Source organism: Brachyhypopomus gauderio, chromosome 13 (genome assembly GCF_052324685.1).
Source record: "Brachyhypopomus gauderio isolate BG-103 chromosome 13, BGAUD_0.2, whole genome shotgun sequence".
In the NCBI taxonomy this organism is placed as follows: Eukaryota; Metazoa; Chordata; class Actinopteri; order Gymnotiformes; family Hypopomidae; genus Brachyhypopomus; species Brachyhypopomus gauderio.
In genome coordinates, this window is record NC_135223.1 from 5,691,346 (window position 1) to 5,707,777 (window position 16,432).

General features: G+C 42.1%; 2 protein-coding genes across 2 annotated transcripts; one reads left to right on the forward strand and one right to left on the reverse strand.

The window, feature by feature from the left end:
• Positions 1 to 675: 675 nt before the first annotated feature.
• Positions 676 to 10,596, forward strand: LOC143473462 (transcription factor E2F3-like). Its single transcript, XM_076970470.1, has 7 exons — positions 676 to 1,174; positions 3,092 to 3,203; positions 3,389 to 3,608; positions 4,384 to 4,542; positions 5,821 to 5,935; positions 6,472 to 6,613; positions 7,126 to 10,596. The coding sequence occupies exons 1-7, from the start codon at positions 905 to 907 to the stop codon at positions 7,374 to 7,376; spliced, it is 1,269 nt and encodes a 422-aa protein (XP_076826585.1). The 5' UTR covers positions 676 to 904; the 3' UTR covers positions 7,377 to 10,596.
• A 1,141-nt stretch (positions 10,597 to 11,737) lies between these two features.
• Positions 11,738 to 15,588, reverse strand: LOC143473465 (uncharacterized). The gene is made up of 5 exons (XM_076970476.1): positions 15,318 to 15,588; positions 14,536 to 14,706; positions 14,046 to 14,160; positions 13,858 to 13,968; positions 11,738 to 13,602 (listed from the first exon to the last, which is right to left on the reverse strand). The coding sequence occupies exons 1-5, from the start codon at positions 15,465 to 15,467 to the stop codon at positions 13,223 to 13,225; spliced, it is 927 nt and encodes a 308-aa protein (XP_076826591.1). The 5' UTR covers positions 15,468 to 15,588; the 3' UTR covers positions 11,738 to 13,222.
• Positions 15,589 to 16,432: the final 844 nt, after the last annotated feature.

Genomic DNA, 16,432 nt, shown 5'->3' on the forward strand with positions numbered 1-16,432 from the left:
AGTTGCCAGAACAGGATCCTTTGGGTCTGAGATCTTTGATCAACAGTCATCTATGAGAAAGTCCGAGTGCTTCAACCATCACTAGCTCCTAGGTTAAGTCGATGGTTACACAACTTTATTTCGCTTTAGCACATTCTTAGCATTTTCATAAAATGTCATTCACACGAGTCTAGAGTGGGCAAATTTGTAGCAAACATTAACATTTTGTTTTACAAACAAAACAAGCTTAGTGAGCATACAGACACTTTTTTGGTACAACAATACTAAATTTCTGTAGAGTATGTTTGTCTTTAAGCAACAGCTTCAATATAGTTTTGTTCAGTAGTTAAAATGGACAGTTAAGAATCTGCTGAATTCCTTTGTGTAAGAAAGCCCAACTCGATCTCTATCTATAACCTATTCGATAGTACAGGCGCGTGCATGTGTTACCTCCACATGCGTTCTACGTCAGCAAGACGTGTATGTCCACGTGCTACTATTGACCAATAGGAGGCTTGCACCTATGTATCGGTACCCTTATTGGTGCAAATGCTACAAAGCGCAAGTGAATGAAGGCGTGTCTTACTATATAAATAACCAATCTCTTACAGTATGTAAATTTTGTTTAAAAATTTCCCGGGAATTATGAGTTTCGCGGGAGGGCCTTTCGCGGGTAAACTGTATCCCCTCATTCATTGTCAGCTTCCTGGAGCCATTTTTCAGCAAGCCGCACAGCGCTTCGGCGTAGTTTTAAATCCAAAGCATCTGCGTATTTATGGAATTAATATAAGATTAAACGTAACTGTATCGACGGTTAAGAGACCTATCTGTAATTCAAGAACCATATTTATAAAACAAGCGCGGCGAATTAGCAGAAAAAAGGGTTTAAACTGAGGAGGGACAAAGGACACCCAAGTCCACAACGATGAGAAGAGGGATCTCATCAGCCCCGGAGAAAGTAATAATTACAGGTCTTGGTGGGTCTTCGTTGGACAAAAACGCAGTTTTAACGGCACTGTCCGATCGCCTAACCTCTAATCTCCCTACTGCAACATACATACAAATTATAACCCCACCGCCGTGCATTACACAGACTTCCAATGTCTGTCTGTCCGACCCTCCAGCTGGTAATTTGTACACAACTCCGCACGGAACAAATGGAACTGGACAACGACCTGCATTAGGACGCCCACCGGTAAAAAAATCCAAAACACAATTTTGTGACTATCGAACTGTCATTTTTCAAATGCCATGCTAAAGCTAACCACGTAGCTTGCTAATAAACAGTGTAGCCAAATGGTTAGCTCAAGTTTGGACATGTCCTACATGCTAGCTAACCTACGACGCGATGGGACCCCATATTCGGCACTCAAAAAGATGTTTTGACCTCCATTTCCCCAGCAAAGTTTTCAAGCGGGGACTAACTTGAGGTGATGGCGGTCTTATTACCACCCATTATTTATCGTTGCCCATGTAAGGGGTCATAGTCGCACCAGAAAGGTCAGTTGGTAAGTCTCGGCGATTTTTGCGTAGTCGTAGCTCGCCAACGCGAATCTGACCGATTTTGAAGTCACCGTCGAACCTTTCGAGTGGTGCGAGTTCTTCTTTTCGAGTGGTGCGAGTTGTTCGCGTGCGGAGCAGCACGAGCGCGCCGAGGCCCTGTTCTTGTTTTGGAGTAGAGGAGGGGGGAGGGTGCCGCCTTGAGTTGGGCAAATACAGCCGCTTTTCTCAGCTCGCCAGTGTAGCTAATCGCTTTAAGTGTCTTCATCACCTCGCGAGCATCAGTTTGCGTTTCTTTGCACTTGTCAGCATATGCAAGTCTCTATAAGCAGCATAATGACGTTAAGTGGAGTTTAGTCAACATTTAAAATCTCTTTCCGTGCAAGGTTACAAACAAAAATGTCACCTCTTAGTAAGCTATCTGAGGCGTCCTCATAAAATTACCCGTCAGGTTGGTTCAGGGCGGGACAAAAACCGAATTCACTTAAAACCAGATATGACATCTGGGTGCTCTTCTCGCATGCTCAGCAGGGAAATTTTGGTGTTGGGGGTTTTAATGCTCTGAATGCTAACCACGTAAATGAAATGCCTTGTGCAGTAATATAAGCAGTAGGCCTACCTGTCGTTTTTGGACACAACTGCTCTTGTCATATAAACATTTATTGACTGGGATGCACAAAACACAACTGCCCTAAAAAAAGTCTTTATGAACCTCTGGTTTCATATAGACTCTTCACTTGCAAGGAAGTCTTATTATATAGTTTCCAAGACCAGGAATTAAAATTTCATTTTATCGTTCATGTTCCAGAAGTGAAAGTAAACATGCTTCCCTGCACTACTGTCCTGAAGTGTCTCGTCACAGATTATCAGAACAACCAGAAAGAAACAAATCTCTCCAGTGTCAAACGTCTGACCGCTGCATGGGCAAAACGGGGAACTTCACAGAATGTGTGTCGCAGATGGTCAAGAGCTTTCCGCGAGAACGCTAAGCTCCGGCACAGACGCACATGCCAGTATGGTGACGCGTCCCCAATGTGCTGGAGCATGGTGGGTCCAGTTGTTGTGGGCACTTGCGCTAGCTGAATTTTTACCTGTTTAGAATTTAAATGTGAACATGTGGTTTGATTAAAACTCTTTTAGTTCCGTCACATGTTGTCATGGGTGTAGGTGGTTCAAGCAGCCCCCAGGAAGTGGGTCCAGGCCCGGAATAAAAAAACATTACTCTCCCAACACTGAAGCCTGCTTGAATGCCCACCTCATTGACGCAAGCAGATCAGGACCTGATTGGTTGAATCATGTTTTATGGCAATGCGGGACGAATATGTACCTGTAATTGTTCTGTGGCAGTATTGTTTTCCTGCTTACTGTAAGCCTGACAATTTAATGCACTTGGTTCATCACCTTTATTTAGGTCCTGATGGAACTGTGCTTAATCTGCGTTGATCCTGTGTTGTGTGTTGGACATGGCTTACGAGCGCCCAGGATGATCTTTTTGGAACTTGCGTTTGACGGGTTGTTGACTTCAAAACAGTGTTGGGGAGGGGTGGTGGTTTTCGAAACATGGAGGGCCTAGGGTGAAACGGTCTGTCATCATCTTCAACGCTCTCCGCAGGCGAAGAGACGTTTGGCGTTGGATGAGGCCGACCACCTGTACACCACAGACGCAGCCAAAGCACCGAAGACCCAGAACGGCGCCCCTCTGGCTGTGCTGAAAAGCAACAAGAGTAAGAAGGAGGCCATGGGGCTCGCTTTGAAGTGTTGAGTGCTGGATACTGAACGACGCGAGACTGCTGGCTCACTAGAAACGGGGGGGGGGGGGGGGGGGGGGTTGTGAAACACCTGAGCTTGTGGGTGTGGTGAATCAATATGTTGCATCAGTTGTGACCTCACATACCGTCTCTCCATGCAGCTCCGAAGTCGCCGGCGGAGAAGACGCGCTACGACACGTCTCTGGGCCTCCTCACCAAGAAGTTCGTGCAGCTTCTGGGACAGTCGGCCGACGGTGTGGTGGACCTCAACCAGGCGGCCGACATTCTGAAGGTGCAGAAGAGACGTCTGTACGACATCACCAACGTGCTGGAGGGCGTGCACCTCATCAAAAAGAAATCAAAAAACAACATCCAGTGGATGTACGTACCGCCGCACCCCAGCAGGGGTGAGGGCCGTGGGAGTGGGAGGAGGTGGAGATTGGTGTAGTAGGTGTTTCCTGTATCCTCAAGATGATGGTGTAAACATAGTCAGAGGGGGCTTGTGTACATACAGTGGGGCTATATCCCAGGGGCTGATGGGTAGGACCCACACTAAAAATACTGTACTATAATGTACTATAAATACAGCCTTTGGTTCAACTTGACAATTATGAATAACTAGAGGTAGATAAGAACTGCACATGTATATTAAGGGCCTTTAAGCATAGGGCTTCTGTTGTCCTGGTGGGTAGGTGTTGTGTATGTTTATAGGACAGCAGTCTCTCATCAGCCTGTTGTTACCCTGTTGACCTGTGGCATGCGTGTGGCTCTGTACTGCTGCCTAGGCCTTGTGCACTACATATGTGATGAGCCTGCCCACAATGCTCTGCACCTGCACACAGGAAGTCCCTCTGCAAGCATCTGCAAGTCCCTCTGCAAGCATTTTTTTTTTCTTCGCCCTTGCGAGCGGGATGGCTGCCCAGCTAGAGTGGGTTCTAGCACAGCAGCATCCAAAACACAGTAAAAACCTAGCTAAAATACAGTTGAAATGAAAATGGTGTCTGCAGTTTCTCCTAAACAGCTGCTAGTAACCCTCGTTGGGTCTCCAGACCATGCTGCTTGTTGCGGTGCTGGTGGATGGTTGTAGGGGTGGAGCCTGTCATCAACATGCTGGCAGTTTCATGTGTGTGTTGGCCGTGTCTCACCTGTGCCCCAGGGGGTGTAACCTGGCAGAGGTGGGCGGAGCCTTGACCCAGAAGCAGACTCTGAGCAGTGAGGTTGCCCGGCTGGTCCAGGAGGAGCGCAGGCTCGATGAGTTGATTCAGAGCTGCACTCAGGATGTCAAGCAGATGACCGAGTCATCGAGTGGTCAAAAATATCCTTTAATTCTTCATACAGCAGACTTTACAACATGTCTGATAAATGTTTGTTGGTGTGTTTTAATTTTTAATATTCTGGCAGAAGTGTTGAGACAAGCTGGTTGCCACTTGTTTATGACCTGGCTTATGACCTAATTCTTCGCAGAAAGAAGTGATCATGTTTGGAAAAGGCCCAGAGATAATATCGGCATATGTGCATAAGTTCTGTTTTAAGTAGGGGTGAAACAATTACTCGAGTAAATAGAGTTACTCGATTACAAAAAGTGATCGAGTATTTTTCTGTGCCTCGAAGAATCGTTTATTTTAAAACGGTATTTCGCACTGACTAATTTTAATGTAGCGCAACACGCTTACGTCACCCATGCGGCGGAGGTTTTTAGTTGAGAAGCAGGAATATGGAAGCAACGAGGGAAAAGAGCGACAACGTACGTGAAGAAAAGGGCTATAGGAAAAGACAGGAAATGTCGAAAGTATGGGAGCATTTTAGGTTCAAGTACAAAACAGTGACATGTATTTGGTGCAACATAGTCATTGACTACCACAACAGCACATCTTCAATGCTGCACCATCTTGGCCGAAGACACGCAGAATGGAGCGGTGGAGCCGGGACAATGTAAATTTTATTTACAACAAATTAATGAGATTAACATTAATGTACCATAACGACAGCTCTGTGGAGTGCTGATTTTTAGCAATACTGTCGAATGTGTGGCTAGTTTAGTACAACGGAGACAAGTTCTTAATAACTTAATACAGGCATTATGTAACAGCGCTGTGGAATTAAGACGATAAACAATAAATAAATTAAAGATAGCTGAGCTACTTTACCTTAGCAGTTACTTTAGCAGGAAAGAATATGATACTGATATAGTTTTGATACAAGAAATTCTAAGTTGAAAGTAATTGAATTTAATTTATTTACTTGTGGTATTTATTTCTATTTGCATTTACAATTTGGAAATGTATGTTGTGAATTTAAAAATATAACTTATCTAAAAAAGGAAACCGATTGGTCAGTCATTATTAAGTGAAATGCCTTGTTTTCTCTTGTATTTTTAATTGCTCAACCAAGCAATTCTGTTTTATCCGATTACTCGATTAATCGAATCGATTTTTCAGTAGAGTACTCGATTACTGAAATGCTCGATAGCTGCATCCCTAGTTTTAAGGCTTGGCTGTTGCAGTACCGTTATGCTGTTGTGTTGGTACTCTGACTGGGAGTATTTGTGGGTGTGTGTTGTGTATTCCGGCATGGCCCCTTAACCCTCGTTCACGTTTGCGTATGTGACCTATCAAGACCTGCGTCGAGACCGTCGCCTGCGGGATCAGACTGTCATCGTGGTCCGAGCGCCCTCTGAGACCAAGCTGGAGGTGCCCGACCCTCAGGAGGTCAGTGTGACTCCTGCATACACACTTCCTGTGTTTTCTGGATGTATTCTTTTTTTTTTTTTTTTTCTCAGGTTTATTTATTGTTTTCCATGTAATACAGAGTAAAAACCAATCCCATCAAAAAAGACAAAGCAAAAAGAGGGAAAAATACACAAAAAGGACAATAGATAAATAAAATATAGAAATAATTCTATTATTGGTGACTTCATTCACATGTAGAATCGACATCATACATTTTAGACAATCTGACTTTAGTTAGATGTGTTCGGTGTACAATTTTACATTGAATCAGCCTGTGCCTTGCACAAATAGATAAAGAATGAAAATATAAATAAGCTCCCATGTCTCGGGTGGAATCTCGTTCCCCAGTTCCGTCTCCCACTGTGTTTTAATAGCGAACAGTGTTGTGGGACACAAAGAATGGATTAAATTATATAATATTGAAATGACCCCTCTGGTTGTTGATAAGGGGGTCACAAAACTGTCTTCTGGATGTATTCTAATGAAGATTAGATCAATTGTTTGTTCTTCTACAGGGTTTGCAGGTACACCTCACCAGCACAAAGGGCCCAATCGATGTCTTCCTCTGTCCCGATGAGAACACGCCCGACAGTCCGGTGAAAACGGAGGAGTCTGGCTTGAATGGAAACTCGTCGCCTTTTGTGAAGGTTCTAGAAGGTGGGATAGCAGTGCTAATTGCAGTTTGGTTAAATTTCATTTAAACTGTGTTCTCTATCCTGTGTTCACTGGTATGTTTGTATGAACTGCTGTATATTGTGGTGTTCATATGCTCTGCAGTATGTTAAAATCGCCTTGATCAATGGCGTAGGGCACTTCAATACTTCTATGGAAAGGTTGATGGTTTTAGAAGAAGCCTTATAACACAAACACGCAATGAATTTTAGAATTTGTTTTTTGAGTTTTGCAACTGTTGTAGCCTTTTGCATTGTTACTACTAGAAGGATCAATACTGTGGAAGATCAGTCATCCTACTTTAGATATGGTTATATCCATAAATCTTGGATGTTTTGTAAGAAACATAACTTCAATGGGCATTTTCGTTAATTGATCGCAGTAGCTGTAGTGTGGGTGGTTTTCTTTTGGTGTCGACATGCCCTAATTTTACCCAAACGGCACAATCATTCTGATTCACTCTGTTATCTCCTACACCAATGCCCCTCCTCCCCCAGACAATGCCCGTGGGTCTGGCCCAGCAGTGACGGTCACCAGCCTGTCCCCCATCACTTCCCCCTTCACCAGCCTCCTGCAGCAGACGGAGGACCAGATCTCCTACAGCGACGGGCCCCTGGGCAGCCTGGGCTCTCCGTCCCTCCCCCTCAACGAGGACTACCTCATTAGCCTGGGTGAGGAAGAAGGCATCAGCGACCTCTTCAACGACCTCGATAGGCTGCCCAACCTGGACGACCTCCTGTGCAACTGAACATGGCTCTCCGTTTCAGATGGGAGGTAGGGCAGGATGTTGAGTAAGGCCCTGCCCCTGAATTACAAAAGTAACCAATCCAGGAGCGTTCCACGCTGAAATTGGTGGCAGGTTGGGACTTTGTGTGGTTTTCCCCTCCGTTTATTTTTCCCCATTGTTGTTTTTGTCGTCGTCTTTCCATACGGACGTGTATTGTGCTCCTCTCTTCCTCCAGTCCTCAGTGTGTGCACTAACTCCCCTCTGCTCCCGTGACCTCAGGGAGACATGGGACTTATCAGAGTTGACTCGCGCGTTGGGGATTATCTGACCACGGACCTGATCTACAGGGTGAAACGGTTAAAATTGGAGAAAGTTGGCTCCTGCCTGGAATTGCTCGCGCTGCCATTTGGTTTGTTTCTCATGAGATAGGATCGAGTCTTATTTGAGATATTCAATGAGACCTGTGTGCACCTGCTGCAGTCTCTCAGCACTCCCTTTTGACTCGTAGTCTGCTGCCTTTCTAGCATCAGTATTCGCTGATTGTTCAAAGCTCTGGATGGATTTGTGTGATATGGTGAAATGGAATCACCACTTAAGTCCTTTAGACTGGATCTGGAGGACGGGCCAAAGGGCAAAACCACCATGTTAGTTCTCCTGGACTCTGCATATATGCGGCCATCCATGGGCAATCCAGCCGACGTGGACTTGAAACTGGGCGTGTGCCTGGACCTGTTGTGGACTGTTCTTCACCTTGGGAAGTGCACTTTAGATTTCTCCTGGATGCATGTTTAAAGCTGCCGTTCTTTTGGATGGAGTAGCTTTGGGTGTTGTTGTTTTTTTTTTTTTTTTTTGGGAATTGACTGTAAAAGCCTTTGATGGCGTGTGTGATGGACAGCTAGGATGACCTATGAGGATGCTTGCAATCTCAGCAGCCCACACACACCCTCATTGTCATTATGTCATTTTCTATTTTCCATGTGTTGTGAAGAGCATGTGTGAGCATCACTCAGAAAGCAATCAATGCAAGCCTCGCCTTCCTGATGGAGGAGCCATTTGCGTAAAGGGCATAGTACCCCCACCCGGTTTTAGCAGTTGGCTGTCCGAGTTGCTGACTGGCACCTCTAAACCCTCTATTTTTTTTTTTAATCTGGTGAGAAGTCCTGATGTATGTGGCAGTAAGACTGATGTGTTTAAATGCAAAACAAATTGTTTGCAGTTTGAGGTGCAGATCAAATGAAAATCCTGTCAGGGTAAGCCCCTGCTGTGACATGTACGTTCTTTTTGGAATTCAAATAACTTCTTTGAATTATTATTTTTACTTTAAATGTCTAAAAATCTTAAGATATATAATATAATCAGCTTCATTATTGATTTTGGGACGCACTTCAGATTGGTCCGCACTGGCACTAGGTACTGCTGTCTACCTACCTCCAAATGTCTGCGCGATTTTTACATTATTTACTCATGTTAATGCTGAATAGGTATTCAGTCCATTTGTCATAAAATTCATGTCCCCACAGTCACAACGGCTCTGTGCTGTTATCTTATCCAAGCAGGTGGACCAGGTGAAGTCCGTAGACCAGATGAAGGCACGTGGTTTTCTGCATTTTTATTACAGCGGAATTTGGAATGTTCTGAAATGTTCTCAAGGAATTTGAAGAGTTTTCTTAAGTGCAGTGTGTAATTATTTCCCAATTGTGTAATACTCTTTTCATCCACATGGTGGCAGTGGTTCAGTGCTTTTCACTGAAGGCCATGCCATCTTTCCCTGTGCCTTGACCTGTTATGCAATTGGAGAAGTATACAGTGTAACATTTTGGACATGGCTATGAACAAAACTGTTATCAGCCCTTCTGTAAGTGATTCACCTGTTTAGTTAACAGTGATTGTGCACGCAAGCGCTGCACCCAGATGGTTGTTCAATCTGGCGTGAAACGTGCCACATGAGTGTTGCGAAACCCTTATTCTGCTATTTGGCTCAAGTTAGAGCTTCCTTATTTTATATACATGAAGCAAAGCTTTTAGAATGTTTTCAATTTTATAATTTTTTCCTTCAATCGGGAAATATGAAGGCTGATTTATTGCCTTTAGTTTAGAACTAACTTGGACCACCACAGCAGGATAAACAGGAGACGTCTGATTGTGATTTTCAGCCATCAAATAGTTGCAGTTCACTTTGCCTCCATGTTGGTGTTTCATAAATGTCTATTACTTTGTCATTCATTTATATTTATGACTGGAATATGATGTCATTGTTGATGCCACCATGAAGGACTCATGTCTGCTCCGGGCCTCCCCGCGCCGGGGCGACCTGCTCCGGGCCTCCCCGCGCCGGGGCGACCTGCTCCGGGCCTCCCCGCGCCGGGGCGACCTGCTCCGGGCCTCCCCGCACCGGGGCGACCTGCTCTGGGCCTCCCCGCCCCAGGTCCTGTCTGCAGGGCTGCTGTGTGATCTGCTCACTTGTTTCATTTCCTCTCTGAACATGCAGCTTGCTTTCAAATAATTCATAACTTTTTGATGTTTCACTGTTTTTATGGCTTCTTTTTTCATCAGTAGTAAGTTATGGTGCTCTGTGCATTTGTGTGCGTCTTGAATGGATCTCTGCGATTACATGTAGCGAGAGTGACATTGTGATTGACTGCCTCATGAAGGAGCTGTGGTGGATCTACACGGCCCCACAGACCCCTGGTCCTCCGACACCGCCAGCCGGAGGAAGGGTTCACTTAGTTCTGACCCCTTTAAGCTTTCAAAATAAAATTTGCCCATGTCATAATGTTCAGCTTTGAAAACGTATGAGAAAGTGGATGTCCAAGAACTGATGGAAAATTGTTCTGTATTTATTTAACATAGCATATAATCTAACTATTTAATATACTAACTTTGAATTTCAGTTTCATAAATTGTGTTTTTATTGCACAGTTAGTGCTTAAATAAATTCCCCCAGTAGGATTGCAAAAAATACGAACTACAGCTCGCTGTTCCTAATGTTATTGTGGGTTTGTTTTTTTTTTTTTTGTTTTTTTTTTTAATTTTTTTAACATGAGCATGAAAGTGACTGTGCTGTGGGTTCTTGTACAATATTTAGGCTTTACATTTCAATGTGATTTCATAAGTGAATTAGGTTTTGATGTGTGATTTGACAGCTTTGATATAATGTATGTGAACGTCTTAATTGGGACTCTTTACCCATGGAGTGTGTTTAGCCCCTGTGAAACATGGAATAAAAGCAATAATGCAGAAACAGGTGGATGGGATGTTGAGTTTATTGACAGATTTAGGCCCCACCCTTAACAATGGAAGCTACCGTTTTACTGGGCCTATATTCTGGTGTGACACAACATGGCCCTTTTGATTTGTTATCCTGGATATTTGGCACAGTTCAGCAGAGAGAACAGGCTGCATGGAGTCCGTGTTCAACACTATCTTTCTCCGTTCCTGAACAGGGAGAAGCAGACCTGGATCAGTGTAGGAGCACAGATGTGTAGAACGGGTAGGGCTACACCACTATGCTGTCTGCAATACAGATGATTATTGAAGGTGCAGTGTAGCTACATTTTCCTGTGGACATTTCTTGTCTTAACACATCTGTGAAAGTGTTGGCCTACATATATCAATCAATCAAAGTTTATTTGTATAGCGCTTTTAACAACTCAAGTTGTCGCAAAGCAGCTTTACAGGGTTTACAAGGTTAACAATACTATGGGTCCAGAACCCTAATGAGCAAGCCAAAGGCGACAGTGGCGAGGAAAAACTCCCTATGAATATAGGGATATAGGCAGAGATCAAATCAAAGGTTTCTGAATCTGAATGATCTAAAAGTAAGCTATAAAATATGGAAACTTAGGACGGTACCAGCTAATCAATTGCCACTTTGAATATTTTAATGACCTACTAGCCAAATATTTGGTTAATGACCATGATCAAATACACTCGCCAGTCACTTGATTAGGTAAACCTTGCTAGTACTGGGTTGGGCCCCCTTTTGCCTTCAGAACTGCCTTAATCCTTCGTGGCATAGATTCAACAAGTTGCTGGAAAAAAAATATCCTCTTGAGAGTCTGGTCCATATTGACATGGTGGCATCAAGCAATTGCTTGATGGACATGGTTAGCATCAATACTCAGGTAGGCTATGGCGTTGACCAGGGGTGTCACGAATCTCTAGATTTTAGTGTATATATATCATACCTGTCAAGTGTCCCGTATTTTACCGCTCTGTCCTGGCGACGTCCCGTATTTTTATTTTCCCGTATTTTCAGTTTTCAATTTTTATTTTTTTAAAGCATTCATGTGCCGCTCCAAACAGAATTCTGTCACTAGCCTCGCGAGAACTGCCACCCAGACTACTGCAGGTAGCAGTTCTCGCGAGGCTAGTGACAGAATTCTGTTTGGCGCGGCACATGAATGCTTTAAAAAATATATAAATTAAAATTCGCGGGTTTAGTGTCGACAGTGGGAGCAAACGTGGAACAACAAATCAGGATTTAACGAGAGAAGGCAGTCCTGCCTAAAAAGCTAAGCGTACGTGTAAGTACCTTGACGAATGCGACAGGGAATTTATTTCCCTAAAGAGGAGCATGAAGGGGCACAGCTACTCATTCTGTAAGATATGTAGCTGTGATTTTAGTGTCTCTCATGGGGGAAGGAACGATGTCCGTCAGCACGAACAATCTGCCAAGCACAAACGCGGACTAAAGGCACAGAAATATGCCCAGGAGATGTCCCCATTTGTAGCTAGAAATACCACTAGAAAATTTTAATTCATTTGTAGTTCAAAACATATTTGGGGTGTTTTTTCTTCACTTTTGCCACTCCAAAGATGTTTTCGTTTCTCCTACAGCCTCGATTGCGGCTATATGCAAATAACTGATTATGCAAATTAGGCGATGACGTCATATACGGATATACGGGAAATGTCCCGTATTTTTAAATACAAAACTTGACAGGTATGATATATATATATATATCTTTATGTGTGAGTGTGTGTATATCAGTCCCACCAGGATTTTGCGGGCCTTTTTTGTGATTGGTGCGGGCTAAAATGTTTGATGTTGCGGGTGTTTTTAAAAAAATTGCGATGCAAGTTGTGGTGTGTTTTGGGGTTTTTTTGTGATTAAATTGCAATAGGGAGTAAATGTTGTATGGTTTCCTCTATTTAGTAATCCATTTTAATGATCTATTTACCTATTTATTTACCCATGTATTTATTGTCCATTTATTTATTTATTTGAATCTCCCTATGGGTATTATGCTTCTTATCCCGTGTTTTACCCCTGGTTTTACCACTTCAAACAATGATTTTATTTCTCTTACTCTATGTCAGGGGTCGGCAACCTTTGAGACATGGAGTGCCAACTTTAACATGTCTAGTCAATGAGTGTGCCACTACGGCGGCGAGTTTGAATTGTTGACGGGGGGTGGCGTAAATTGTTAGCGGAGGGGAGGTGTAAATGGACACAAATTAAGTATTATATCACGATCGATCGCCAAGTATAAACGCCTCCGCCCAGAGCCGGCCCTGACCAATGTGGTGCCCTAGGCGAGATTTTGGTTGGTGCCCCCTGTATCATCAATCATCGCGTAGATTGTGTCACTATTAAAGAAACAAATAAAAAGCAAATGACTTAAATATTACCATATAACAAGCAATAAATATAAAGGTGTTGCACAAAAAATATTTTAAAACTATTTTACATAACGTAGTACAGAGAACAACTTTTAAATATAATAATAAATAAATTAAAAACAACATGCGAATTGCTAAAACTAAAAAAATAATAATAATAAAAAAAAGTTTATATTTTGCATCTTGTTTTTGAGTCACCTAGAGTTTACATTGACAACTCACAATTCCCATATCCCAGTTATTTAGTTAAGCCATCGATGGCGTTTCTCGTATTTTGAAGTGACAAATCGTAGCAGCGGAGTTTGATGTCTAAATACGCATCTGCTAAGCAAAATGTGTAAAGGTTGGCAGGTCTGGCAAGTGCTGGCTCTACCTATTAAGCAGCACAAGCAGCTGTTTATGATGTATTTGGTATACAAATTACATTTGAGCACTGTATTGTACATGTTCTTACTGGTTGCAAGATAATTCCAGGGCCACACAAAATTTTCAGTCAAGAGAAGCTCATCAACAGCAGGCAGAATGATGTCCGTCTGTTCACATAGCTCTTCAACAGCAGAAGATAAAGCTGCCTTTTCCTCTGCAATTTTCTGTCGAAACTTATGTCGTCTCTTGTTGCTGTCTGTGAAAGACAATATCAGTCTACTTATTCAAAGATTACTTCATCAATATCACTATTCACTTTCACTTCACTAGAGAAATAGGCTGACAGTATAATGACAATAACGTTGACCTGAATTGAATTTAACTGGATATAAAGACCTGAATAACATGCACAACAATATTAACAATTTACATGATGTTATGTTTAGTACATTACAAAAGAAAGAAAATCAGTTGGCTGAAAGAAAAAATACTAAATAATGAGCAATCATACCTGTCTGACGGTAAAGGTGATGTTTCCTCTGCATGACACTAAGGTACAGGCCCTCAATTTTCTTCTTCAGAATTACCTCCCTTGAAGCTTCACCCTCCAAACTAGAATTTGCTATTAGGAAATAGTGACTTTAGAATAAAATATTACTGAATAAGAACACAAGATCAATATTTACTTCTGTATATTACCTTCAGGCCAGTGTTGCACCTCAGTGACCCACTGTTGGAGAACGGCATCATCAATCCTTAACTGAGCTTTGAGCTCCTCCAGCTTAAGCTGATCATCTGCCACTCTCTGGACGGCCTTTAATATTACCAAATCATATCACCAAACATTTTCCAGTATGCAGTAACATTTTAAAAGTGGTAATAACAGAATAAAGAAGCTGGCTGTTCACAGACAAAAATGACTGGACTGCTACTCAATGGTCCAAGGTCTTGTTTTCAGATAAAAGTAAATTTTGCATTTCATTTGTAAATCAAAGTCCCAGAGTCTGGACGAAGAGTGGAGAGGCAACCATATCATCTGCTTGTGTTAGTCCACTGTGTTATATCAAGACCAAAGTCACCGCAGCCGTCTACCAAGAAAGTTTAAAGCACTTCCCTCTGCTGAAAAACTTTATAGATGTGGATTTCATTTTGCTGCAGGAGTTGTCCACACTGCCAAAAATACCAATACCTGGTTTAGTAACCACAGTATCACTGTGCTTGATTGGCCAGCAAACTCATCTGACCCCATAGAGAATCTATGGGATATTGTCAAGAGCAAGATGACAGACACCAGACCCAACAATGCAGACGAGCTGAAGGCTGCTATCAAAGCAACCTGGCCTTCCTTAACACCAGAGCCCTATAGAGAGAGAGAGTCGCGTCAACTCCGTTCACACCAATGGACCAGTTTTTTACAGCAATGGCGGATCGTGGAGCCTGTCAATAGTTCCCGGAAGTTAGCAGCAAATACGAGCAGCGCAGTCAAACTGGAGCAGTGGACCATCTGTGATACACTTTTACAGGTTAGTACGCTTAAAAAATCAGATTGTGTATTATAAGGACATCAGAATCAAATTAGCATGTGCATTAAAATGTGAATTAAAGCATTTTAGTGATATACATATCCCATAGTGGGTGAATACACAGTATTAGAGAACACTTACTGGATACGTATACACTCATTACACGTTTAAAAAACAACCAAGGATGTGCAACAAGTTCAAATTCATATCACATCAATACTCATAATAATCATTTTCTCCTGTCTTTTTCTCCTCTCTCTCTTTAAGCCAAAGAACCATAGGGGATTCAATGGAGCCTGCAACTAGATAGCACCCTCACCCTGCACCCGAGTCTGTCTGGAGTCTTTGATTTTTTTTGTTCACTATTCTGTATTTTAATAAATCAGGCATTAAGCTTTCCAATAGTGTGTTTATTGTGAAAAGTGCAAATGCAGTGTTTGATGATTACCTCACATATATATTTGCTGTTGTAATCTTTAGTGAGGGTAAGATTGCTCCTGCTTAGTTGAGACAACCATTTTTTTCTCCTCTCAGTATCAGTGGGGAAACCATACATTTTTGCTTGATTGGAGCATCCCCATGCAACACAGCAAACCATGGTGGACACTACACAAACAACACGGAGGAAAGGACACAGAAAAACTGCTTGACATGATATTCATATTTGAGATTATTAGAGATTTATTTAATGAATTAATTGCTGTAAATAAGTGTGTATTAAAAAGACAAGATATATATATATATAATTTATCAATGTATTTTAATGTCATATACTGTCTGGATCTAAATGTAATGTGTTTTAATGTACCCTTTTAAAGCATATTTCTGCACAATGAAGTCAAAGAAAATTTTCCTTCTGTCAGAAAATGTACATTAGTCATTTAGATTACTTAGGTCACCAATACCTATCTACATATCTAATCTGAATTTCTCACCCCTTCCTGTCCCTCTAAATATATAAATGAACGTAATATATAACAATTATAAAACAATCAAAGCATTAAACAGCAATGTGCTCTAAAATTAGCCTAAAGTTGGTCGTTATATGTTCACAATAATCCTCAAATCGCAGTTCTGTCTCTGTGTTTATGCGCTCAAATTGAACTTCCTGGAACTATCTGAAGCCTCCGTGAATCACGTGACCATCAAGCGTTTTGAACTTCCGTTGTCGCGACTCTCTCTCTATACGGCTCTGCTTAACACCTCAGCCGTGCCACAGGCTGATTGCCTCCATGCCATGCCTCACAATGACAGTAACTCATGCAAAAGGAGCCCTGACCAAGTGTTGAGTGCATATACTGTACATACTTTTCAGTAGGTCAACATTTCTGTATTATTTTTTTTATTTATTGGTCTTATATTGGTCTTATTCAAATTTTTAAGGTAATGACTTTTGGGTTTTCATTGACTGTAAGCCAGAATTAACAACATTAAAGAAATAAACACTTGAAATAGATCACTATGTTTGTCATATATCTATACAATATATAAGTTTCACTTTTTAAATTGAATTACTGAAATAAATAAACTTTTGATGAAATTATAATTTATTGAGCTTTTTTT

What these genes read in the sequence shown, in the direction of transcription:
- LOC143473462 (XM_076970470.1), top strand. Translation starts at nt 905, where the DNA reads ATGAGAAGAGGGATCTCATCAGCCCCGGAGAAAGTAATAATTACAGGT. An exon ending in GAGTCATCGAGTGGTCAAAA is followed by an intron (nt 4,543 to 5,820) that starts ATATCCTTTAAT and finishes ACCCTCGTTCAC; the next exon opens with GTTTGCGTATGTGACCTATC. An exon ending in AGGTGCCCGACCCTCAGGAG is followed by an intron (nt 5,936 to 6,471) that starts GTCAGTGTGACT and finishes GTTCTTCTACAG; the next exon opens with GGTTTGCAGGTACACCTCAC.
- LOC143473465 (XM_076970476.1), bottom strand. Translation starts at nt 15,467, where the DNA reads ATGGTTTGCTGTGTTGCATGGGGATGCTCCAATCAAGCAAAAATGTAT. An exon ending in ACAGCAAATATATATGTGAG is followed by an intron (nt 14,707 to 15,317) that starts GTAATCATCAAA and finishes CTCTCTCTATAG; the next exon opens with GGCTCTGGTGTTAAGGAAGG. An exon ending in GGTGCAACACTGGCCTGAAG is followed by an intron (nt 13,969 to 14,045) that starts GTAATATACAGA and finishes ATTTCCTAATAG; the next exon opens with CAAATTCTAGTTTGGAGGGT.